Source organism: Bidens hawaiensis, unplaced genomic scaffold (genome assembly GCF_021521415.1).
Source record: "Bidens hawaiensis isolate Kalapana, Puna unplaced genomic scaffold, B.hawaiensis_p1.1 tig00012834_1, whole genome shotgun sequence".
Taxonomy (NCBI): Eukaryota; Viridiplantae; Streptophyta; class Magnoliopsida; order Asterales; family Asteraceae; genus Bidens; species Bidens hawaiensis.
This window is the reverse complement of record NW_027492070.1, coordinates 358077-381335: the sequence shown is the minus strand read 5'-3', so window position 1 is coordinate 381335 and position 23259 is coordinate 358077. Positions and strand designations below refer to the sequence as shown.

General features: G+C 36.4%; 3 protein-coding genes across 3 annotated transcripts in view; 1 reads left to right on the top strand and 2 right to left on the bottom strand.

Annotated features, from left to right (window-relative positions):
• LOC143542342 (putative disease resistance RPP13-like protein 1) overlaps window positions 1–3828 on the bottom strand; it is a 39095-nt gene extending 35267 nt beyond the window's left edge. The window contains exon 1 of the mRNA XM_077034950.1: window positions 394–3828. Within this exon, the coding sequence (XP_076891065.1) occupies window positions 394–3659 (3266 nt within the window). The 5' untranslated portion in view covers window positions 3660–3828. The remainder of the gene's footprint in view (window positions 1–393) is intronic.
• A 3312-nt stretch (window positions 3829–7140) lies between these two features.
• Window positions 7141–12635, top strand: LOC143542369 (uncharacterized). Its single transcript, XM_077034970.1, has 3 exons — window positions 7141–7452; window positions 8072–9325; window positions 10251–12635. The coding sequence occupies exons 2-3, from the start codon at window positions 8136–8138 to the stop codon at window positions 12493–12495; spliced, it is 3435 nt and encodes a 1144-aa protein (XP_076891085.1). The 5' UTR covers window positions 7141–7452; window positions 8072–8135; the 3' UTR covers window positions 12496–12635.
• Window positions 12636–15070: 2435 nt separating this feature from the next.
• On the bottom strand, window positions 15071–17441 carry LOC143542341 (WUSCHEL-related homeobox 1-like). Its single transcript, XM_077034949.1, has 2 exons — window positions 16964–17441; window positions 15071–15705 (listed from the first exon to the last, which is right to left on the bottom strand). The coding sequence occupies exons 1-2, from the start codon at window positions 17279–17281 to the stop codon at window positions 15493–15495; spliced, it is 531 nt and encodes a 176-aa protein (XP_076891064.1). The 5' UTR covers window positions 17282–17441; the 3' UTR covers window positions 15071–15492.
• Window positions 17442–23259: the final 5818 nt, after the last annotated feature.

Here is a 23259-nt window from a genome sequence, read left to right as displayed (position 1 = left end):
AGTGCCACGTCAGCGCCACGTGGGCACTGGAAGCCCCACCCCAAAAGATGCCCTCTATGGTGCGGGGGCTTCGAAGCCCTTATTTTTTTTTGTTTTTTTTAGAAATTTATATAAATATAAATAACTTAAAATTCTCACCCTTCACTTCACCTAACCTCAACCACACACTGTTCATCATCATCATCATCATCATCATCATCATCATCATCATCATCGCCGGCCGACTCCGACGGCCACCTCCACATCCTTCGCAAACTCACACCCTCTCTTGAAGCTTTCTCTCTCTAAAACCCTCTCTCACTTCCTGCCCCTCGTCGGCCGCCTCACCACCGACTCCGACGGCCATAAATTTTTAACATGGTGAGATGAACTAAGCACTCTTCAGGAAACAACCTTAGATTTCGCATCTCATAAATGGAAAGAGATTCAAGTGATGGCATGAGAAGCCAATTGACCTCCACGTTATCACAAGGACCAATGCCAAGATACTTCAAAGAGGATCGGAGGTCATCCATTTTTGGGAAGGTGAAGGATGTGACTGAACGGCAATTCCATATAACCAACTTCTCAATGCTACTGAGACACTTGTAACTTTCCAGTCTTGGGCATTCCTTGATTCTCACTTCTCTAAAATATTCCGTAATAATCCCCAGGTTAGCCTCTTTCTCTCCCAATGATACCAAGTTTTTACACTTAGTTAACTCCAAGCTCTTTAAATTCACAAGAATTGCATATGCTACTGCCTCTGATTCCCACAAATATATGAGTTCATCACACAAGGAAACTCTTAAACTTTCTACTGCCTTAAGATGCTCTAAAACTTCTCCATGGAGCTGAGTAAGTCCATTAATATTATTCATTGTCAATCTAGTAATTGATGAGGACACACTGACCATGGTTCTCAACACCGCAAAAGAACATCCTTCTACACATAAAACCTGAAGTGACGGTATAAACTCCATTGCCACTACATCTAGCTTTGGGCAATTAAGTTTTAACATCATGCGAAGACAAGGAAACAATTCAGCTTTGTCACCACCACTAGTTGACCATTCCTCCCAGCACTTCATGTCTTTAAATTCCAAAATTTTAAGTGATGGAAATGCCACATCTTTTATAGAATTAGAAGGTCGGAGTAACTCGGAACCTAGACTCTTTAACCCATCCATGCTTTGAACAAACAACTTTTGAAGTGAAGGTAGATGTCCAAGTGTCGGTAAACATGTACAACTTCTACAACCACGTAATGTTAGCTGGATTAAGCAAATAAATGAAGAATCGCCTACCCAACTAGGAAACTTTGTTCCCATATAGTACGCAATCTCAAGGCTCGTCAACTTCTCGAAAGGTCTTAACCCTTCAAGCACGTTAAATTCAGTCTTTTCATTCCGATAATCATCAAAGACATCATTCCATTCCATTTGCAAGTCACTGATTCCCTTCTTTTGTTGTAAGTTTGCCTCTTTTGCGTGGAATGTATCTTTCACATTTTGCATCCCTTCAATGGAAAGCAGACCCCGAAGATGCACTAGGTTCTTCAGGTCTCGTAATATACATTCACCTGATCCTCCAATAATAACTCTGGATAGAGTTCTTAGACTCGTCAACCCACCAAGTCCTGATGGCATCTTCTTTATATTTTGAGTACCAGTAATGTCAAGATGTCGAAGGTTTATTAACTTTACAATACTATTTGGCAAGCTAGATAGCTGATAACAATGAGACAACAACAAGCTCTGTAGATTATGAAGGTCGCCAACTTGTTCAGGTAAAGATGTGATGCTGGTGCTGGAAAAATTGAGGTATCGCATATGCTTAAGACTACCAATGGATTGCGGTACCTCTTTAATTGCATAATTAGCTAGACTTAACACTCTTAGCAATTGTAGTTGAGGAATTAGTTCTACAAGAATCTTGCTCGATATGAAAAAGATTTCTTGATAACGTAACGGTCTAGCCGACATGGCTAAGAGCGTTCTGACTCGTCTTGTTCTCTGTAGTGCCTTGAAGGTTTTGGATGGTTGATATCTTTTACGAATGAATGAAAGGTAGTGGAGCCTCTCCAAAGCTTTATTTCCATCATAAGCATCCATCTTATCATCCAACATAAGAAAGAACTCTCCAGCAACACTTGTTGCTAAATCACTTATCAGATCATGCATTGTATATTGTGAGTTAAACTTGGTAGAATGCTGAAAAAATGACCTCGACACTAATTCTTCAAAATACTCATCACCCAAAATCTCTAATGGTCTGTCTCTATTTGGCTTATCCAAAAACCCTTCAGCCATCCACAACAGGATTAGTGCATCCTTTTCAAATATATAATCCTTCGGGAATAAGCAACAATACGCAAAGATTTGCTTTAAATGCGGTGGGAGATCATAGTAACTTAGCCTTAGAGCCGGAAGAATCTCATTTTCTTTATCTAAATTCCATATCTCACTATTCAATAGCTCATCCCATTCTTCATAACCGGATTTTGTTCTAAATACCCTCCCTAGTGTTCTCAAAGCCAAAGGCAACCTACCACATTTTTTAACAATATCTTCACCATGCAATATAAGTGTTTGATTCACATTGAAGTTTTGCTCACCCTTTGCATGCAGGGCAAATAAAGACAGAGCTTCTTGATACGACAAAAGCTCGAGAGGGTATATTTGAACAGAGTCCATAGCAGATGCAACTATGGTCTTCCGTGTTGTCACAAGAATTTTACTTCCAGGAGCCCCTTCAGTAAAAGGCCGTTGGAGGAGTTCCCAATCGCTATATTTTTCATTCCAGACATCGTCTAGAACAAGTAGGAACCTTTTCTTTGACAGTTTTTCTTTAAGGGCCTCCTGAAGAAGATTTAGATTAGCTGAATCTTGATACCCTACCCCTACAGCTTGACAAATGGCAATGGTAATGTTTAATACATCAAACTCATCCGAAACACAAACCCATACCTTGAGTTTAAAATATTTTTTCACTTTCTCATCGTTATACAAAAGTTGGGCAAGAGTGGTTTTGCCAATCCCACCAAGACCAACTATGGACACGACGCTAACTTTCTGATGGGTCTGACTACTTGAAGATTCACCGCCCAACAACTTCCCTAACAATGCCTCTTTATCACCTTCTCGCCCTATAATTTTAGATTCAACAACAAGTGAAGTTTCGTTCATCCGTCTACTAATTACTCTTTTTGAACTTTCAACATTAATATGACTCAAACCCAAAAGATTTTTCTCCTCAACTAGATCACGCAATTTGGTCGTAATCTCATCTAGCTTAGAACTCATCTTATGACCATACTTAAGAGCATGAAATTTTGTTGGAATGAACTTTAACACCTTACTCGTGCTGCTGCTAGTACCGGCATCTGATTCTCGACTCAACCGTTGACGCATGGCTTCGGTGGCCAGATCGTCGAGTATATCATCTATTTCATAAGCCAGATGTTGTAGTTTGTTTAGCCACAACTGAATAGATTTTTGTTCTATGTGCTTCTGACCTGCATCGACCAGCACAGCTTGGATCTGGGTCAAGGTGCTACTCCATTTGTTGAGCTCAGAATAGATTCCTGCGGACCGAGCCAGCCTGATCAAGTCACCAGAGGCCAGCTTCTCAAACAAGACAGTGATGAAGGCGCCAATAAAGAGTTCAGCAACAGCCATTGGAAAACTGAAAATGGAAAAAGAGTTTGTTTGTTTGTAGGATTTTGATTTCAGATCAATAAATGAAGATGAAGCAGAGTAGACTTAGGGTCAACCTTAAAGTTAAGATAGCAGATAACATTCCATGTTGGTTTGTCTGCCATTACAAATTTAATAATTCAATTTGAAGTTTTTTTGACGCCCTGCTTGTGGTGCGCGCATATAATGTATATATGTGTGAACTCTCGGGTGGGCAAAAGTAAAATTGCACTAATTTTGACATTATTTTACTAATCTCATGAAAATAACGTTAAAAGTGGCGGAAGGTTAATCAGGCATCATGTGGTGGCGTTGATAGCCGAAAGACAAGGGCACATGCACCAATCAGCCGGTGTCCCGATGATTGAGTGCTATGTGCCTTATGTCCAAGGCTTGATGCAAAACTACTATCGAGCCGGGGGTCTCACCGGAAGCAGTCTCTCTATCCCTATGGGATAGAGGTAAGGCTGTCTACATCTTACCCTCCTCAGACCCTACCATAGCATTGCTATTGGTGGGATATACTGAGTACGATGATGATGATGATGATGATGATGATGAATTTGAAGTTTTTTATTATTTTGAAAAAGAAAGTTGTTTGTTTTTTTCTCTTTACGTTTATTAATGTTGCCGTACGTTTATAATAAACTTCCATGTTAATCAAATTGACGCGTTAAGATAATAAATTCCTTGCTAACAGTCTAAAGACAAAAGAAAAAAACATATGTTAGTTAATTTCTATCAAACCTACTAGAAATTAATAGCTTTAAACCAGACCAAGGACTTTTTTTCATAACCCACGTAACCGCATTCATCAGTACGTCATGGGTATTTTCGTAATTTCACTCGTTGAAGCTTAATGGAACAATCCCGAACGCTTGTGCAAGAACCGAAATGTAAATGACGCCCGAAGGAGAGTCGGAGACCGCCATTGAAATAAGCTAGCAATTGATTGGTATCATACCCGTACTCGTACCCAAAATTACCCGTATCTAAAATCAGTAAATCTGGGTACCCGTACCGAATAATATGGTATGGGGTACTTTCGGTACTCTACTCTCTTTGGTACCACTTTGTTCTTTTTATAAAAAAAAATATCCACTAAACTTGGTATGGGTACCGGTACGGTACTTACAATCAATTATCTATAAAACCAAAACATAATACCACAATCAAAACCGTAATAACACAACCGACGCAACTAGAACTAGGGTGATAGTTTATAATCAACCGGAAGTAGGGATGAGATTTTTCTATCGATTGATGGGAAGATTGGAAGATATAAGGCAATTAGGTTTTGAAAAACCCGATTGAAACCTTGAACCGTCTTCTGATAAAAGTCTCGGGTATACTAAGACGAGTGTTGGAAACCCCATAAAAGCCATAGATATTCTAAACATGTACTCAGTACCAATAATACCCGTATATGTACCTAAAAGTATATGTGCCTAAAATCACTAAATCTATCCACCCATACCTGTAATGAATAGACATGGACGGTACGAGTACTGTACGTTACGGTATGGGTACGGATCTTCAGGAAAAAATCGTATCCCAACCGGCAACCAACCAACCATGGGTTGACACGCGGTAGCATGTAAGATTACATTATAAAAGAAAAAGGTCTTTCAATTATTAAGTTCTACTATTATTTAGATAAAAAAAATCGTATTTTTATACAATAACATTTATTGCACAATAACAAAAAATAATTTAAAAGGTTCATATAAAATTACTTGTTATGACTTGTCTCCCACTTTAGAACGAGAATTGAGATATATACGTTGGCCATTCTTTCTTCTAAATGGATTCAAGGATTGAGGCCCAAAGTCCCGATATATGGCATCTTCTTTAAATTTGGAGTATTAGTAATGTCGAGATGTCGTAGGTTTACTATTTGTTAAGCTAGATAACTCCGTACAACCAAACAACAACAAGCTCCGTAGATTATGAAGGTCGCCAACTTGCTCAGGTAAACATGTGATACTGGTGTTGGACAAATTAAGGTACCGCATATGCTTAAGACTGCCAATAGATTGTGATACCTGTGCAATTTTATAATAAGTTAGGCTTAAAACCCTTAGGACTTGCGGTTGAGGAAGTAGTTCTATAACAACCTTGTTCGATATGTAAAATTCGTCCCGTCTATCTAGCTCTCTGTGGTGCCTTGAACTTTTTGTATACTCTATACCGTTCATGAACGAATGAAAGATGGTGGACCTTCTCTAAAGCTTATTTGTTAACTAAATTAGTGTGTGAATCCTTATGTATTTTCGAAATGGTGAAAGATAATATCAAAGATTATCAAATTCGCAACTTGAATTTTGTACAAAATTACATAAATTTTCAAGACCACCATTAATGTAGGATTTTATGTAAGAAACCACCTCATCAATGCATCTTCGTTGTCCTAGAAGTCCTCTAGCGCGGTCACTCCGTAGAAGAAAAAAAAGAAGAAAGCATTATTTGTAGACCGTTCAACTTCGTTTTCCTAGGAAACTTACCAAGTACAAATGGGTAAACCACATACAAAAAACAAAGATTCCGAGACACCCTAACAATGCAACTCATTTTCCTAGCTGACTTATTGTGTATAAGGGGTAAATTACATACGATAGGCATACAAGGATTCCATGGCCACCTCGCGAGTAAATCTTCATTTTCTGACTGAAAATATCTTCAAACCGATTGATGAACACCCCTATAATAATAATTAAAGAAAAAAAAGACGGAAAGATCATATGATTAGATAGAGCGAGACAAACGTCAATAAAATCTATAACGTAGTACTCGTTTATCAAAAAGCTTTAGGAAGATGACATTTTGAATAATTGTAATTACAACCAATTCGATTTGGACCTTTGGTTACACTACACAACAAAACCAAAACTAAACCATAATTTTTATTAATCTGTTATGACTGAACTAATCCATCTCCAAAATTGATGAATAATTGTGGTGCACAAAATATCTGGTTTCAGACCCGACCTAGAACATGTTTTTATCCGTACCGACTCACGGACACGACATGTTATTGAGTTTCTCCCAAGACCTGTACCTGGAACCGGAATCAACCCTGACCCGACTCTACTTGAAACCCGAAAAAAACCCATAAAACCATGTCAAATACCCAAAACAGGTTCCTAAAAATACCCGGTTTATGCATACCTCTAAGTGGTGCCGGGGGGGGGGGTATCTTTCTTGCATTAGCCGGAGTGTTTCGACTATTTTGGTGACGCAACTGGTGTCAAGTGACATCAGGGGATAATGTTCATTCGAGGACGCACAAGAAGATATTCCAGGATCCAGGGGTAAGGCACTTTGAGAGAAACTTTGTGGGTTTCAAACCGGGACCGACCCGACCGACTACCTGGTCATGCCGTAAACCGCCGCTGCCCCAAAAAAATATTTAAAAAATGAAAGAAAAAAGAAACCTGAGTTTTCATTCTCGAAACCAACCGAGTCGAGTGAGTGAGTGACTCAGTCGTCTCCTCTTCCTTCCAGACCACCATCACCTCACCTCCATTCCATCTCTCTGCAAACAAAACAACACACGCTTCTAACTCTCTCTCTTTCTTTCTTTAACCCTAATAATAATAATCTCTCTCACCTTTTTATCATCTCTCTCAATTATCACCCACCCCAATCCAACCGCCCACATCTCTCCACGTCCACATCATCTTCTTCAATTTCATTCCCATATTAAGATCCCCTTTCTAGGGTTTCCACTCACCATTCATATTCTTCCGATTATTTCAACTTTCGTATAATTAAGGTACTTAATCGCTCAATTCCACTACCCTTTTACGTTTATTCTTTCTTACGCCTCTCAATTTCATGTCTTGCTTCATCTGTTGAAGATTATTATTAATATTATCGTTATTGTTATTTCTGTTATGGGTATTGTTGGTATGATTGTTAGTGCTTTAATCCCATGAATACAATTTGAATTTGGGTTTTTTTTTCGGGTTTTTGAACTAGGGTTTATTAATATTATTATTGTTATAGTTATGGGTATTGTTGGTATGATTTTTTGTTGCTTTAATTGCATTATTATAATAATTTGAATTTGGGTTTTTGTTTTGTTGTTGTTCGTATTAGGGTTTGTGATGAATTGGGGGTTTTTAAACTAGGATTTTGAAATTTCGATGACGATTGAAACGAACAGTTTCAAGCCTTTTTTTGTTATTCATATTATTAAGCATAATTCGAATGCGATTTTTGTGTGTGTGTGTGTGTGTTCAATTTAGTGTTGTCATGAATTGGGGGTTTTTAAACTAGGGTTTATTGTTGTTATTATCATTGTTATTGTTATGGGTACTGTTAGTATGATTTTCGTTGCTTTAATCCCATGATTACAATTTGAATTTGGGTTTTTTTGTTATTGAATTTAGGGTTCGTGATGAATTGGGGGTTTGTAAACTAGAGTTTGATAGAATCAAGGGTTTTGAAATTTTGATGACGATTGAAAAGAACAGTTTCAAACCTAGATTAGACTCTGAGTTAACCATGTCGAGTGAAGACGATGAGTTCCAGAAACACAGCGGTGAGTTGAACGAATACGACGATGATTTCGACGACTGTGATTCCGGTGCCGGTTCTGACGAGTTTGATTTGTTGGAATTGGGTGAAACCGGGGAGGAGTTTTGTCAAATCGGAGATCAAACATGTAGCATCCCGTTTGAGTTGTATGATCTTTCGGGTTTGGAAGATATATTATCCATGGATGTTTGGAACAATGTGTTAACCGAAGACGAACGATTGAATTTGACGAAGTATCTTCCGGATATGGACCAAGAATATTTTATCAGGACCATGAAAGATTTGTTTACGGGTTCGAATTTTCACTTCGGAGTTCCGATTAACAAGCTGTTTAATATGTTAAAAGGTGGTTTATGCGAACCGAGAGTCTCGCTTTATCGACAAGGGCTTGGGTTTTTTCAGAAACATCGTCATTATCATACCATTAGGAAACATCAAAACACCATGGTCAACAACCTCGTTCAGATTCATAACGCGTGGTCAACGTGTCGAGGGTATAGTATTGACGAAAAGCTTCGCGTGTTAAACATTATGAAAAGTCAAAAAAGTTTAGTTTCTGAAAAGTTTGAAGAGTTGGAAACAGAATCTTCGGATGAATCAAGTCATAACCGGGCGCGGGCCCGGTTTGGCTCAACATTAGCTTTAGAACCCGCTTCCAGAAAGCAAAACCCGAAAGGGATGTTAAAGGTTTCAGGCTCGAAAACGTCTACACATGCGGTTCCTTCGGTTTCCTCATCATATCGGGCTCAAGAACAAACGATGTATGATGTCACTCTTCATCGGGATCATAACTTGAAGCATTATAACGAAACGTTAATGGGCTTGCCTGTGGCGTTGAGGCCCGATATGCATACGTTTGGAAGAAACAGGCCCGTTAACCAGCTGTCGGATATTAAAGTGTTGACTGCAAAACCGTCTAATTCAAGGTCTCATTATGATTATGGGAAGAAGCTGAAACCAAGTGATTATAATGCTTATAATCAGAATATTGATGTTAAAGATGTCTTGAAGTATAGGAATCCACACGGTTTGAATTTTTCACAGATGGATAATCAACAAGATTCGTTTTGGCATCAATCAGTTGGAGAATCGGTTGATCTTTACAGGTATGTTGATATAAATCTTAAAATATATGAAATGCACAGTTTAGGGGTGTTTGGATTTTTGATATAGAACTAATTATCTTACAATCATTAGTTTTTAATGTATAGATAAACAGATTACCGTTGTAATTGGACACTTGGCGTTAATCTATTGGTGGTGGGAGGGAGGATGTGGGCCCGCTTAAGTGTTACTAATTGTATAAATAAAGTAAAGTTGTCCAAACATCATCTTAGGGTTGTAAACGATAAAATAACTAGAAGATATATGAAATCTTATATATAAAAATTATCACTAAAAGTTATACAAAATAGTAATCATGAACTAATTAATAAATAATAGAGGAGCCAAACTTGAGCCAGCTTGAGCTTGGAAAACCCCTCACAAGCCGAGCTGAGCCCGACTTGACTAGGCTCATGCTCGAGCTCGGCTTGTTTTGAGCTCTTTCTAAAGCTCAAGCTTGGCTCTGGCTCAGCTCGTTTATATATAAGATATATTATATTTAGTTGGTTTTTATTATAATTTTAAATAACTATTATATAAATATTATATCTATTGTTTTAATTAAAAGGCTGGCTTAGGCTCGCGAGCCAGCTCGAGCTCGATGTGTGAAGCTTGGGCTCATTATAATTTCAAATAATTATTATATAAATATATATCTAATGTTTTAATTAAAAGGCTGGCTTAGGCTCTCGAGCCAGCTCGAGCTCAATGTGTGAAGCTCGGGCTTGGTTATTAAACGATCATATATTTAGGCTCGAGTTTGTTTCGTCGAAGCTTGATTCGAGCATTTAGCGAACCGATTTCGAGTGGTTTGTGGCCTCGTTTATTATCGTTTTAGTAGGATACTCACTTTCAAAATACACATCCAAACACACTTTTAGGGAGTATTTTGATATCAAAGTTGACTTTTTTGTATGTTGATAATAGGACGGGAACGAAGAAGGGCAAAACAGTCATTACACAAAACGGAGGACGAGTAGTGGCAGCAGCCGAAGGAATACAGATGCTAGCAAAAGGTGAAGAAACAGAATCTGATTCATCCGAACAATTCGGTGAAGATGATGATGACAACCCGTTGATGAGAAGCAAATGGGCTTACCCTAGTGGCATTAAACCCGGACCCACTTTCAAAAAACCGAAACTTGGTGGCAAAAACGGTAATAAAAACATCAAGGGTTTTGATGGGTCATTACAAAATTCAAAAAAGAATTTTGACAAACAAAAGGGTAAAACCCAAATCACCAATCTTTTTAATGTCTCTAACGGTGATGATATGTTTTTAAGAAAAACATATGGGAAGAAACGAAAAGGGGAATACAGAAATAACCATTTTACCCTTTCACCGATGCATATAAACAATTACGCCACTAATGAGCCAAGGTTCGCTAGAAAAGGTCAAATGATTGACGTGTATGGTCAAGATTATCGCGGTATGGTGGAAGCAGGATTAGTGGAATGTAACTCCTCAGGGACAAAGAAACGTAAAGTCAAAGACGAGTTGATTTATATTGATGATTATGGTCAAGAAAGCCAAGGTCAAGGTCAAAGTCAACTCAATTTAGAAACCATGGTTCCCGAGGCGACGGTTATGGATATAACCGAGGAAGAAGCGGATTTAGAAATTAAAACGCAGAAAAAACCGTTTCCATTAATCACACCGACCGTTCACACGGGTTTTTCGTTTTCAATTATACACCTTTTGTCGGCAGTAAGAATGGCAATGGTAACGGTACTTCCTGAAGATAACATTAACGAAGACGTAAAAAAAGAAGTCGTTAACGGAGATCAAGGTACAACCAGTAGTGACCTGAATGTAAATCCGAACGTCCCGTCTTTGACCGTTAAAGATATAGTCAACCGGGTCCGGTCAAACCCGGGTGATCCGTGCATTCTTGAAACTCAAGAACCACTTCAAGATTTAGTACGAGGGGTTTTAAAGATATTCGCTTCGAAAACCGCACCGTTAGGAGCGAAAGCATGGAAACCGCTTGTTATATACATAAAGTCAACCAAATCGTGGTCATGGGTGGGGCCTGTTTCTCAAACATCACCCGATCACGAAATCGTCGAAGAGGTACCGAGTCCCGAATCATGGGGTCTTCCATATAAAATGATGGTCAAACTTGTTGACTCGTTCACTAACTGGCTAAAAAGCGGTCAGGAAACGTTGAAACAAATCGGGAGTCTACCCGAACCGCCTTTGGCTTTAATGCAAGCCAGCTTAGATGAAAAAGAACGGTTTCGAGACTTGCGCGCTCAAAAGAGTCTCAACACGATAAATCCAAGTTCGGAAGAAGTTCGCGATTATTTCCGTAAAGAGGAACTTTTACGGTATCTAATACCCGACCGGGCTTTCGCGTATACCGCGTTCGATGGTAAAAAGTCGACTGTGGCTCCGTCAAGAAAAGGAGCGGGAAAACCGACATCGAAAGCGCGTGACCATTTCATGCTGAAACGGGACCGGCCGCCTCACGTGACAATACTATGTCTCGTTCGCGACGCGGCTGCGCGGCTGCCAGGAAGCATTGGGACACGTGCGGACGTGTGCACATTAATTCGCGACTCGCAATACATAGTCGAAGACGTATCAGATGCGCAAGTGAACCAAGTGGTTAGTGGTGCCTTAGACCGATTGCATTACGAGCGGGACCCATGCGTGCAGTTTGACGGTGAACGAAAATTATGGGTTTATTTGCATCGGGACAGAGAAGAGGAAGATTTTGAGGATGACGGGACCTCGTCTACTAAGAAATGGAAACGACAAAAGAAAGAGCCGTCTGAGCCGGTTGAGGCATCTGAGCCAGGTGGTTCGGTCACATTGGCTTTTCAGGGAACCAGTGAGCCAACCGAGCCAACATTGTCTTATAATGGAACCGGTGAGCCAACCATGCCAACATTGGCTTATAATGGAACCGGTGAGCCAACTGAGCCAATATTGTCTTATCCTGGAACCGAGCCAACATTGGCTTATCATGGAACAGGTGAGCCAACCGAGCCAACATTGGCTTATCCTGGAACCGGTGAGCCAACCGAGCCAACATTGATTTATCATGGAACCGGTGAGCCAACCGAGCCAACTGGCGATGATTTAAGTTTTGAACCGTCAGGTCAAAAGAGTTTTGATGAGGATGTTGAGGTGTTGAATAATAATAACAATACAAGTGTTTGTTGATGAGTTTTGTTGAAGATTGGCTAAGTGATTTAACAGTTTATTATTTACACATGTCTTGGAAGAAAATGTATTTGGACTTAAGCAGATATAACAGGTGGTTTAAGTACTGGTTGTTTTTCTAAAAAACGGGCCGGGTCGGGTTAGATGGAGGTGTGTAATAATGAAAATGCTCACAAACGAATGGATACTTTTTATATATGTATACAGATACATTGTTATGATTCTAGGGTAATTGACTTGTTTTTCGTTTACCTGCTACTGCTGGTTTACTCGTTTATCTGCTACCGCTGAATTACTCGTTTTTAAAAGCTAATGTAAACCTTTCAAGCACTACCCAATGTTGTCTTCGAGATTGAGTGTCCAAAACAAGTATTAATATATGACCCTTCAATAAATTTGTTATGATGAATAATGATTTTCCATTACGGATTTACTTTTATTATTTGCTCAAAAACGAATAACATTTTATTAGATTGTTAATATACTTGTTCAGATTTTTGTGTAATTAACGGTTTGTACTTTCTTGTAGTCTATTTTCAACTCAATTCACTAATAAAGGTTAACAAAACATATGTGTGATATATGCCTTTTACGGGATCGTGCTCTAAGCGTTGGCTGAGCTCTATATGGGTCTGAGACGGCCATGGCACTACCTTGGCTTCTTCCTTTAATTTTCAAGTATTGACAGTTTCATATTTGGTTGAGGTGAGACATCCAAAGACTTCAATTTAAAATGAAGTCTTGGGTTCAAGTCATACATGTGACAAAAAAGTATGGGTTTTTAGGTTAAGCCAAGTGTTTTCTCACCTATAATAGTTTTCTTTTCAAAAGATAATTAGGTGAGTCACTGATACGTCACTAATTCAAATGAACGATAAAAAAATATATGTTAACAGTTTGTAATATTTATTAGTAGATAGTATTTATGTGAAAAAGTTTCTATGTTAGTTGGTCCCTCCAATTTGCTTTACACTTGTCCTACCCGGATATCCATATATTTGTTAAAACCATCTTTCAATTTTTTTCTTTAATAATAATTTTTAATTCTTTTAGATCTCTTTATTATTCCAAGTCTTACGCCCCCCTTAACCAACTGATCTACACGGCGAGGACTTGTGATATACTGATATCAACATATATTTAGTATTTATAAACGTGATATTTTTCTTTCAGTAAAAACACGCAAGCAAATTAATTCGTAATTATATCTCTATTTTCTGTGATAGTCAGTGAGTCGATTATACCGTACAATTTTTGTTAACTTTACATAACGTATTTCTTGAATTTTTGGTATCAATTTTTCGGTTAGTTCCAATCCTTCACATACTTCTTTCTATTTCGACAAGCTATTTATGTACGCAAATTTTCTCACTTAACATACTGATTGCTATATTGTGTGCAAAGATTTTTGTTAATGTCTCTGTATTTTAGTAAAGATGTTTAATCTCTATATGGCACAATATGGCGCTTTAATAACGCAGTTTGTACTTTGCATCGTAGCTCAAGAGATGCTTTTATGTTTTTTAAGGTTCATTCGCTAGCCACTAGTTAGGTCACGGCTGCCCACGGAGCTTCAGCCATATATGTTGCAATTGACGATGCTTGTTTTTCTTGTGGCTCAGCTCATGAATGACTGAGCTGGCTAGGTACGACTGCCACTACTTGAGCATTGGCTAGGTTTTTGGTGTGGCTCGGGTGGTGGATGTTCCCACTGCTAATCACCTACTTGAGTAGTGTTTTGGTTGCAACTTATGTGATTCCCACAACTTGAGCAGTGACTTGGTTTCCACTACTCGAGCGATGGCTTAATGAGTTAATGCTATTGAGGCAAGTTTCCATTGTTGATGGGCGAGCTGGGACTACCTAGGTGCAATTGAGCTCGCCACTTCTTATGGGTGCAATCGATCAATTATTGACTACTTAAACTCATCTTAAATTAAGTGTTCAAGAATGAGACTAAGCACATTTTTCATTCATTAAAATGTAGTGTTTAATATTATTTATTACAATAAAAAGACTTTCGGTTTCTTGTTTCTTGAGATTATATAATGAACATGTTGGTTATTTTGAATATGAGTTCTTTTTTCTTCCTTTTCCACAAGAACAAAAACATCATTTTACCCGGTGCAACCTCAGCATTGTGAGCCATCTCTGATAGTAGATACAGATTCGTTTATTGTACTTTGGAAGACAGCCGAAGTCTTATAAGGTGAGACTCAAAATCCGTTTAACTGCTTTAACTGACTTGTGCCGAACCAAGAATCCTTGACCATCAACGACTTGTGTGTTCATTCTTGCAACGGTGGATATTACATGGCACGGTTGAAGTTCTATTGCCTGTCTTGTATACGGTATAGTACTAATTGTTTTTTATGAATAATGAGTCGATAGTTTATTGTTATTATTTTAATTTTGTTTTAATGATAATAGTAATAAAAAAATAAATATTTTAAAAAGTAACCCATGTTTACATGTATATATATTTTTGAAACATCTTTAAGCACCTATTCAAATATTTTAAATATTATACTTTACTTCAAAATAAAACATTTTAAATGGACTGTACGTAGGGTTGCATTTGCATCAACTACAATTACTTTGCTTTGCTGCTGTCTGTCTTGTAAGCCAAGTAATTAATACTGACTTAGTAACGACATGTCTATGCAAAACATAAAGTACTACACGTCTCCTAATTGTCATGTTTATTGTGTCTTAACTATGAAACACAACACACACACACACGCTCCAATCCCGACCACTGAATACTCCAGTCCAGGATTAATATGAAATAGACACTTCAATCCCATCTACAAAAACATATTCAATGCTATAGTTTATAGTTTATTATAACTTTATAAGACCTAGTGACATTAATACAGAAACACATAACTTATAAATATAATAATATCATGACCCTACCCTAGATGAGCTTAACTGATTTTCATCATTAAGTATATATTATTATATGATCAAGAATTGTGAGTCAAAGTAGATTAATTAAGGTGACTTGGAGGTGGTGGATTGATCATCAGCTTCTTTGAGATCTGTGTTGGTGAGTGGGAAGAGTTGTAGGGTTTTTGGTGGTTCTTTTGTGCAATATGGATGATCCATCATCATTGTCATTTGTTGGCAATCACACATGAGTTGATCAACCTTCCAATTGTTGATCATTGGGTTGCATTTTGGTGAATATTCAACTCCAGCAGTAACCTATTCACACATTACACACGAAATTGTTAGGGAAATTTAGGATTTTAACTCACACTTTAAATAGTCGTAAACTCGTAATAGGCTGGTATTCAATGTTAATGCATAAAAAGCATATATATGATTGATCATAGGCGTAGTGAATATCAGGTTTATTATTACGAGCCTGTATATATAAGAGGTATCTTGGGTTTGCACATCATTCTCTATATATTGTTATGCATTATTCGATGATAATCAATTGATGCCATCGTAGATGGTATAAGAGCCACCGGAGGCTCTCTATCATCAATTCTATAAAAAAAACTCAAAGATAAAAATCCTACGTACATCGCCAGTCGCCACCAAGTTCAAACATTAGACAGGAGGGTGTTCCATTTCTTTTCTTGAAATAAAATTATAGTTCAGTCACCTCACCTGATCTCACTAATTTCTTTGTTTTTGCTCTTATGCAATATATATTGATATCACTTTTCACTATCAAAAAATTTAACTAAAAAAGTATTTCAAAATTTAAACCACCAAACAAGCATGAATGAGTGAATACTTAAGAGAGACGTTAACTATTGCCTAATTGTATTAAAGAGTTAGATAATGTTTTGTCTTGAGTTCAAATCACGTAGGTGACAAAAAAAAAGTAACAAATATATAAAAGACGGCGTTGAAAAATTATCATCTTCTCAGTATATATCCAAATTAAAATTTCATAAAAGCTTTTCTATGTTATGTGTATATACACATATACATACACATACACAAATATACATATATATATATATGTATATATAGGCAAAAGATTCAATACAATAATAGTTGAACGTACAATAGGTACGCGAATCCTTTTTTTCACGAATCGATTCATGAAATCACATCCCAGCATTTCGGAATCATCAATACATACCCAATTAATCATCGATTCACCGAAAAAAACAGTTTTGGATCGTTAATGGATCAATTTTTTACTTTTTTCGCGAAACACGTTTTTGAGCGTTTTAGTTTTGACTAAGCGTTTTAGGTTCCGGCTTAGCGTTTTTTGAGTGTTTTAGTATTTTTTTTGCCTTGTTTTTTGCCTTTGAGCGTCTCGCGTACCTATCGTACGTTAAGACATTATTGTACAGTATCTCGACCATGTGTGTGTGTAGAAGCTTGAAAATTTGGCCACCTTTTAAAGGTATAGACGTTTTATATACAATATGCATGCATGAAAACACATACAAAACATGATAAGGAATTAAATGTTTTCAAATATATCATGTAATACCTGATGAATAGGAAGAAACGTATGATCATGAACAGGATAAAGACGGTGTTGCTGATACGACACCATCAATTTCTTTCTAAGCTTTTGACGGTCACGAGCCTTATGATTCTGAAACCAGTAGAACACATTTTTGCCTTGAATTCTGCCGTAAATCGACAATCTTGCGGTGATTTGTTGTATCTGAGTTGCCGTTGGTGTTTTTAGGCCGCCTCTATACATTCCCTCTAGCATCATCACCTGCTCCGGCGTTGGAGACCACCTGCTTCCACCACCACCACCACCGCGAGTTGTCGTCTCCCGCGCCTGCCCTGATGTCATTATTCTTTCTTTTGGTGTTTGTTTGTTTTTTTATTGTGTACGTAAGTTTTGAAGATGATGTATTTATAGAGGGGTGGGGAGTTGAAGGGGTACTGAAGTGATAACTTGAGTTGATGAGCCATGATGGTCCATTTTTTGAAATGGAAATAGATATATAATATATTTTATGCATATAATTAACATATATGGATATTTTTTTTGTTAGAAGAAAGAGTTTAAAAATAACATACGATGGATAAAAAGTAAACTATAGGCATTTACATAATTGTAACATATATATATATATATATGTATAGAGGTTATGTGCATATAGATGTGTAGGTATATTTCCTACATATGATAATATATATAAATAAGTTTACAAGTAAAACAAAAATGGACAAGTAATTAGTTCAATATCTTTTTATATGTATATATAGCATTGACATTTGTATGTAATAAGTAAAGCTTTTAAATATATGGATAGCCCGCCTACCTGCTATGTTGATGTAATATCTATGTTTTTATATAATGAGAAAATATATATATATATATATATATATATATATATATGGATAACTAACAGCAAAATCAAATTATATAGGTTTGTTGGTGAGCATCCCTCATGCAGAGCATCGAGACTCCGAGAGCCATTCTTAATTGCTTTATATTTACATCTCAGTCGTTCGATACGTCGTCTTCCATCTTCGAGATCAAGAAGTATTCATAGACTAATCTTCTAATTTTATCATTTTGGTGAAGAAGAACTTTAGTATTTTAAAGTTATGATTATTTAGTAAAATGGCGTGTGTATTTTTTTGCAATTCTTAAGCCATGCATGACTTCTTATGAATATTGGGTGTTTGATTTTTATTAACTATAGTTATAAACTAATGTTTGGTTAGAGTCCAGTGTTCATAGCAACTAGCCAAATATATAATCATTGTAATATATAACTTATCATATGTTTATATATATATATATATATATACACACACTACGTATTATATTTCGAGTAGCTTTTGGTTACCAGATCCTAGCTTATTTTGCAGCAAAAATATATATATAAAAAGTTCAAATAGAATTCTAATAAATACAACAAGTAATGAAGAGAATTGCTATATTATGATAAATTTATTCAATATTTTCGGTAAGGCAATAAAAACAGGAGGAGCAAGAAAGACAAAACTTTAAAACCTTACTCTGTGGTCGCAGCCCGCGCCCCGCAGGACCATCAGAAAATCGGTAATCTTCCAACCACCGATATTAGCTCTAGAACTTCAATATTATATATGTTTTTTTCTGTTTTTATATTACATATTGTGTGTGCAATAATTACGATATTTTATTTGAAAGTAATGATGGATTCCGGATTTTTTTTTAATTATGTCACTGGTTTTAGAAACCAAACATAAAACTTTCTGGCTTGATTCGACAGTTTGGGTCAGTTTAATGATATGTGTCGGGCCAGGATGGAATCGCCTAAAATTTTTCTTGTTTTTAGATTCAGGAATATAAATTCCACCTAAAGTCCTAAACCCTAAAACTAATTATCCATAAAATTAACAACCCTAATTCCTATGAATATTCAATTGATACTCAACTAAATATAATAACCCTAAATCGTAATACTTATACTAATCAGTGATGAACAATCAGTTGATACTCAACTAAATATAATAACCCACAATTGACAATTCAGTTTATGTATCAAACAAATCAAAACCGAGATGGAAGATCACTTAAAAAAACATAAGGGAGACCAAGCCTTAACCATTAGAACCCTTATACATATTCCTATACGGTAGGGTGAGCACGGTTCGGTTCGGTTCGGTTATTGGGTGAAACCCAAACCTAAACCTAAGCTATCGGTTATTTTAGAATAATAACCAATCGGTTTTCGGTTATTCGATTATTCGGTTATTTGGTTTTCGGTTATTTTCGGTTTCGGTTTAGGTTATTTTCGGTTTTATTTATTGAGAGGACATTACAAAAAAAAAGAATTCAAATAAATAGAATACCTCATACATATTGAATTCAAAATACAAAAATAGGAACATGTTATGTGGAACCAAACAAATACAAAGTTGTTTAAGTAGTATAGTTTAAAATTCAACAACGTTCTTAATAAAAAAAACCAAATGTTTCCCGAATCTTCATTCATTGTCTTATTCATCACCATAATCTTCATCATGATTATGGTAGATTCTTTTCTGGTCTTAACATCTTAAAAAAACACGTAGAAAACATAAGTTCGATTAATTGGTTCAGTTAGGTTTTTTTCGGTTTTTTTAAAATGGATAACCTAACCTAAACCCAAAAATCGGTTTTTGAAAAACTAAAAAATTAACCGTCGGTTAATGCTTCGGTTGATAATGTTTTTTCGGTTCGGTTTTTCCGGTTATTCGGTTTCGATTCGGTTAATCGGTTTTATGCTCACCCCTACCATACGGGTTACTATATATATGTATGCAACATAGGATCTCATTACACTTTTTTGTATATAGTCATTCTATTAAAATTCTGAAACTCAGTGGATTTCGATAAACTTGGACCCTAAGTCTGCCCCAATGGAAGGTACTTAAAAGACGAGTTTTGTATGATTATATATTAAAAGTTTTAAGTTACTTAGAAACTACATCAGTTCTTCCTGTCAATGGAAATGTTTTTGGAATTGTTAAGGTAACCCAAAGTTTTTGCATATATCTTCAATGATTCCTCGAGTCAAGATGGTGACGTTATTGAAAATCTTATTATTTATTACCAGTAGTGAAACTCCAATATTCCATAATATATGTCTCTAACTTAAAAGTTAAAACACAAAGATGTGTGAGGATTTGAACCATTGACCCAAACACGACCCAAACCGAGTTTGCAATACGCACCAACCAGCAAATGTTTCATGCTAGTTTTGTTTATTTAAGGCTAGTTTATAATGTTCACATGGTTGTTGGTGCACAACCTTGAATTAACTAGCGCATCCTGCAAAAACTTGCATTTTTCCAATCAGCCTTTGATAAATTATATCAACTTGACTGAAAATATACATGCTAAATTGGATTTGCTTACACTGTTGATTTCTATGGTGGTGTTTGTTTTTACCCAAAAGAGCTTCCTGGCATCGTCTGTCTGCGCCGCGCAGACATTGCCCTTTGTAGACTGTTTGTTTTTCCGAAGATGTTTCATTAAAAAACGTCTGCGCACCCACTTCCTAGTGCAGACATGGTTCAGCCACTTCTAGCCTCTTCTCACACATATTTTTCATCATACTCTCATCTTCTCAAACCCTAATCTCATCCTCTCCTTCCCTCTATCACCTCCACTTCCCAGCCACCTCCCTTCCACCTCCGCCACCTCTGCCACCGTCTCCTCCACCCACCACGGCCGCCGCCCACCATGACTTATTTGCTGTAAAGATCAATCTAAAATAAACCAAAAAATATTAACCCTAGTTGAGAAATAGATGCAAGATACAAGATCGAGCAGGTGTGAAATTGTACGTGTACATAAAGACAATTTTTGAAAACCCATAATAAATTGGTTTTTTGCTTACATCATGTTTGTAGTGATTGCCATCGAAGGTTTATGGTGAGAGATAATCTTGAATAGAGAATATTGGTCAACAATATTGGTTTGTGGTGTTCCTTTTCTAATATGCACGAATGCAATTTACTTGATTGCCCTTTTTCAATCTAAATGATGAAATTAAGTTTGTAGAAACCGATTGAATGTTTGTAAAAATTGATTACTTTGCATAATAGTTCAATTGTTATTAGTGCAATTGTTAGACGTTAAAAAACAGTCTTGTTTTTGCAGATTGCAGAGGTTTGGTCCACCTCTTCTGTTGCAGATGTGGTCCGCAGGCTGCAGACATTTTACCTCTGAAAAAACAAACAGCACCTAAGTTTAAGCTTTGGGAATAATATTGGTTGAAATACTCATTCGAAAACCAATCTAAGATCATTTCCTTCTAAAAAAGTCCTCTTTGGTTCAAATACTCATTTTTGACACACAAACTTGTATATGCACTTTTGAATATTAGGCAATCTTTATAAACAATGCAACTATAACTAAATAGAAAGTTTACATGTAAACAATTAGCAAGCATATATTTCAACCCAAGGCATTGTAAAATGGTTCATATATAGAAGTAAGCTCTTGCCTATAATAGAACACATATTAGTGTATATGCTAAGCTCTTGACTAGCTCACTCTTACACCCAAGCTAGTCTGTTGTCTTTCAACCAAGACAACCCAACAAGGTTAAAAATTTGATCATGAGTGATAACAATATCTTTTAGAGTGTTCATGCGCTAATGGTTTGGTTTTTCCCTACTGATATGAATGTTAACAGTTTCTTTTCGGTGATCATGCCCCAAACGCTCGGTCTAAACTTCCATCGCATGCCGAAAACTACTAGACATAAATTAAAAAATATTGTCGTATGTAATTTTCAACTCATCTTTTATCTGTATAGAAATAGTGAAATACTATCAATCCCTCAAAATGACAGTCAACAGTTAACACGTACAAACTTTCACATTTAAGGATTTTACTGTTAAATGGGGCACACTTCACCACTCTTTCAAAGGGGCTCTTAAACATAATTTTATATAACGTCATATTATACCTCTCCAAGTTTTTGAGAAGATCTATGAAACTAGTCATACTTTCTTAACATGATGACTAAAATAATAAGATGCTGAAATCATAAATTTCTGCTAGATGTCACAAACAAAACCTCTTTTCACACTCACCTTAAGTAGGGGTGCAAACGAGTTGAGCCGCTCGTAAAAAACTCGATCAAGCCGAGCTTAATCGAGCTCGAGTCTAAAAGTAAGCTCGTTTAATAAACGAGCCCGAGCTTCACTTATCGAGTTCGAACCGGCTTACAGCCCTAAACGAGCATGTCATTTGTATAGTTTTTTAATATATATATTTAATAATTATTAACATATATATATATATATACACTGTTATGAAAAAAACTAAATAATAAATATTATTTATTTATAAAATTATAATTAAAAAAAATTCATAAGTTATATACATATAAAAATTAATTAATAAATAGTTTACTAGCAAAGCTTGAAAATCTACTAACGAGACAAACTTGAGTTTTGAAAATAAAGTTCGAAACGAGCCGAGCTCAGCTCCGTATAAATTAAACGAGCCGAGTTCGAGCCTAATCGAGCTCGGGCTCGACTCGGCTCGTTTGCACCCCTAACCTTAAGTAATATCACAAAGCAACTTCAAATGGTAAAAATAAGAATATAAGGATATTGGATATCTCTATTAATAAATAAATTATCTTTTTTCAGCGACGTTTTCATTTTTATTTTTTATTTTGCCCTAACGAGTTTACCCTTTGAAAATACAAAACCTGATTTAACTCTTTGATACCGGTAAGCCAAAGATCTATTAATTTACAACCATGGGTGCTCTTTCCATTTTGACGCCCATGTTTAAAGATTGTGAAATGGTCCTGGCGTGGGCCCATACCTTAAAATTAGGAGACATGTGTTGAATTCTGATAGCTGAGACAATAATTCTTTTAGCGCCTAAAAGTAAATGTAAGACTCGTGAATTAATGTCTGATACAAGATGTAGATGAGGCACGAGTGTTAGTTATGTGCATTATATATTACTGTTTCTTTTCAGAAAATAACTATCCATTATTTTGGAGATGCCATGAATAACATCTATTTCTTGTCTTCCAACCCCCCTATTATTTCTGGACCCGCATTCTTTATAACTTCACATTTTCCAATTTTTTGGTACCATAGTTTTGTAGGCATTTGTTTGTACAATGTTTGTATTTATGTCAAGAGGACGTACCACAAATAGTTTATTACAAAAAGTTTTTGATAGATGCTTTATTTCCTCTTTTTAGCCCAAGGATTTGTACATAATTTCATAATTAATAATCAAATTTCAGATTGTCCGTTTCAGTTATTTTACGAACTTATAAACGCCATAAAGTTAATTAGAGTATGTAT

Coding starts and splice junctions, on each gene's coding strand:
- LOC143542369 (XM_077034970.1), top strand. CDS start 8,136: ATGACGATTGAAAAGAACAGTTTCAAACCTAGATTAGACTCTGAGTTA. Junction 9,326..10,250: donor GAATCGGTTGATCTTTACAG/GTATGTTGATAT, acceptor TGTTGATAATAG/GACGGGAACGAAGAAGGGCA.
- LOC143542341 (XM_077034949.1), bottom strand. CDS start 17,281: ATGACATCAGGGCAGGCGCGGGAGACGACAACTCGCGGTGGTGGTGGT. Junction 15,706..16,963: donor CGTTTCTTCCTATTCATCAG/GTATTACATGAT, acceptor ATGTGTGAATAG/GTTACTGCTGGAGTTGAATA.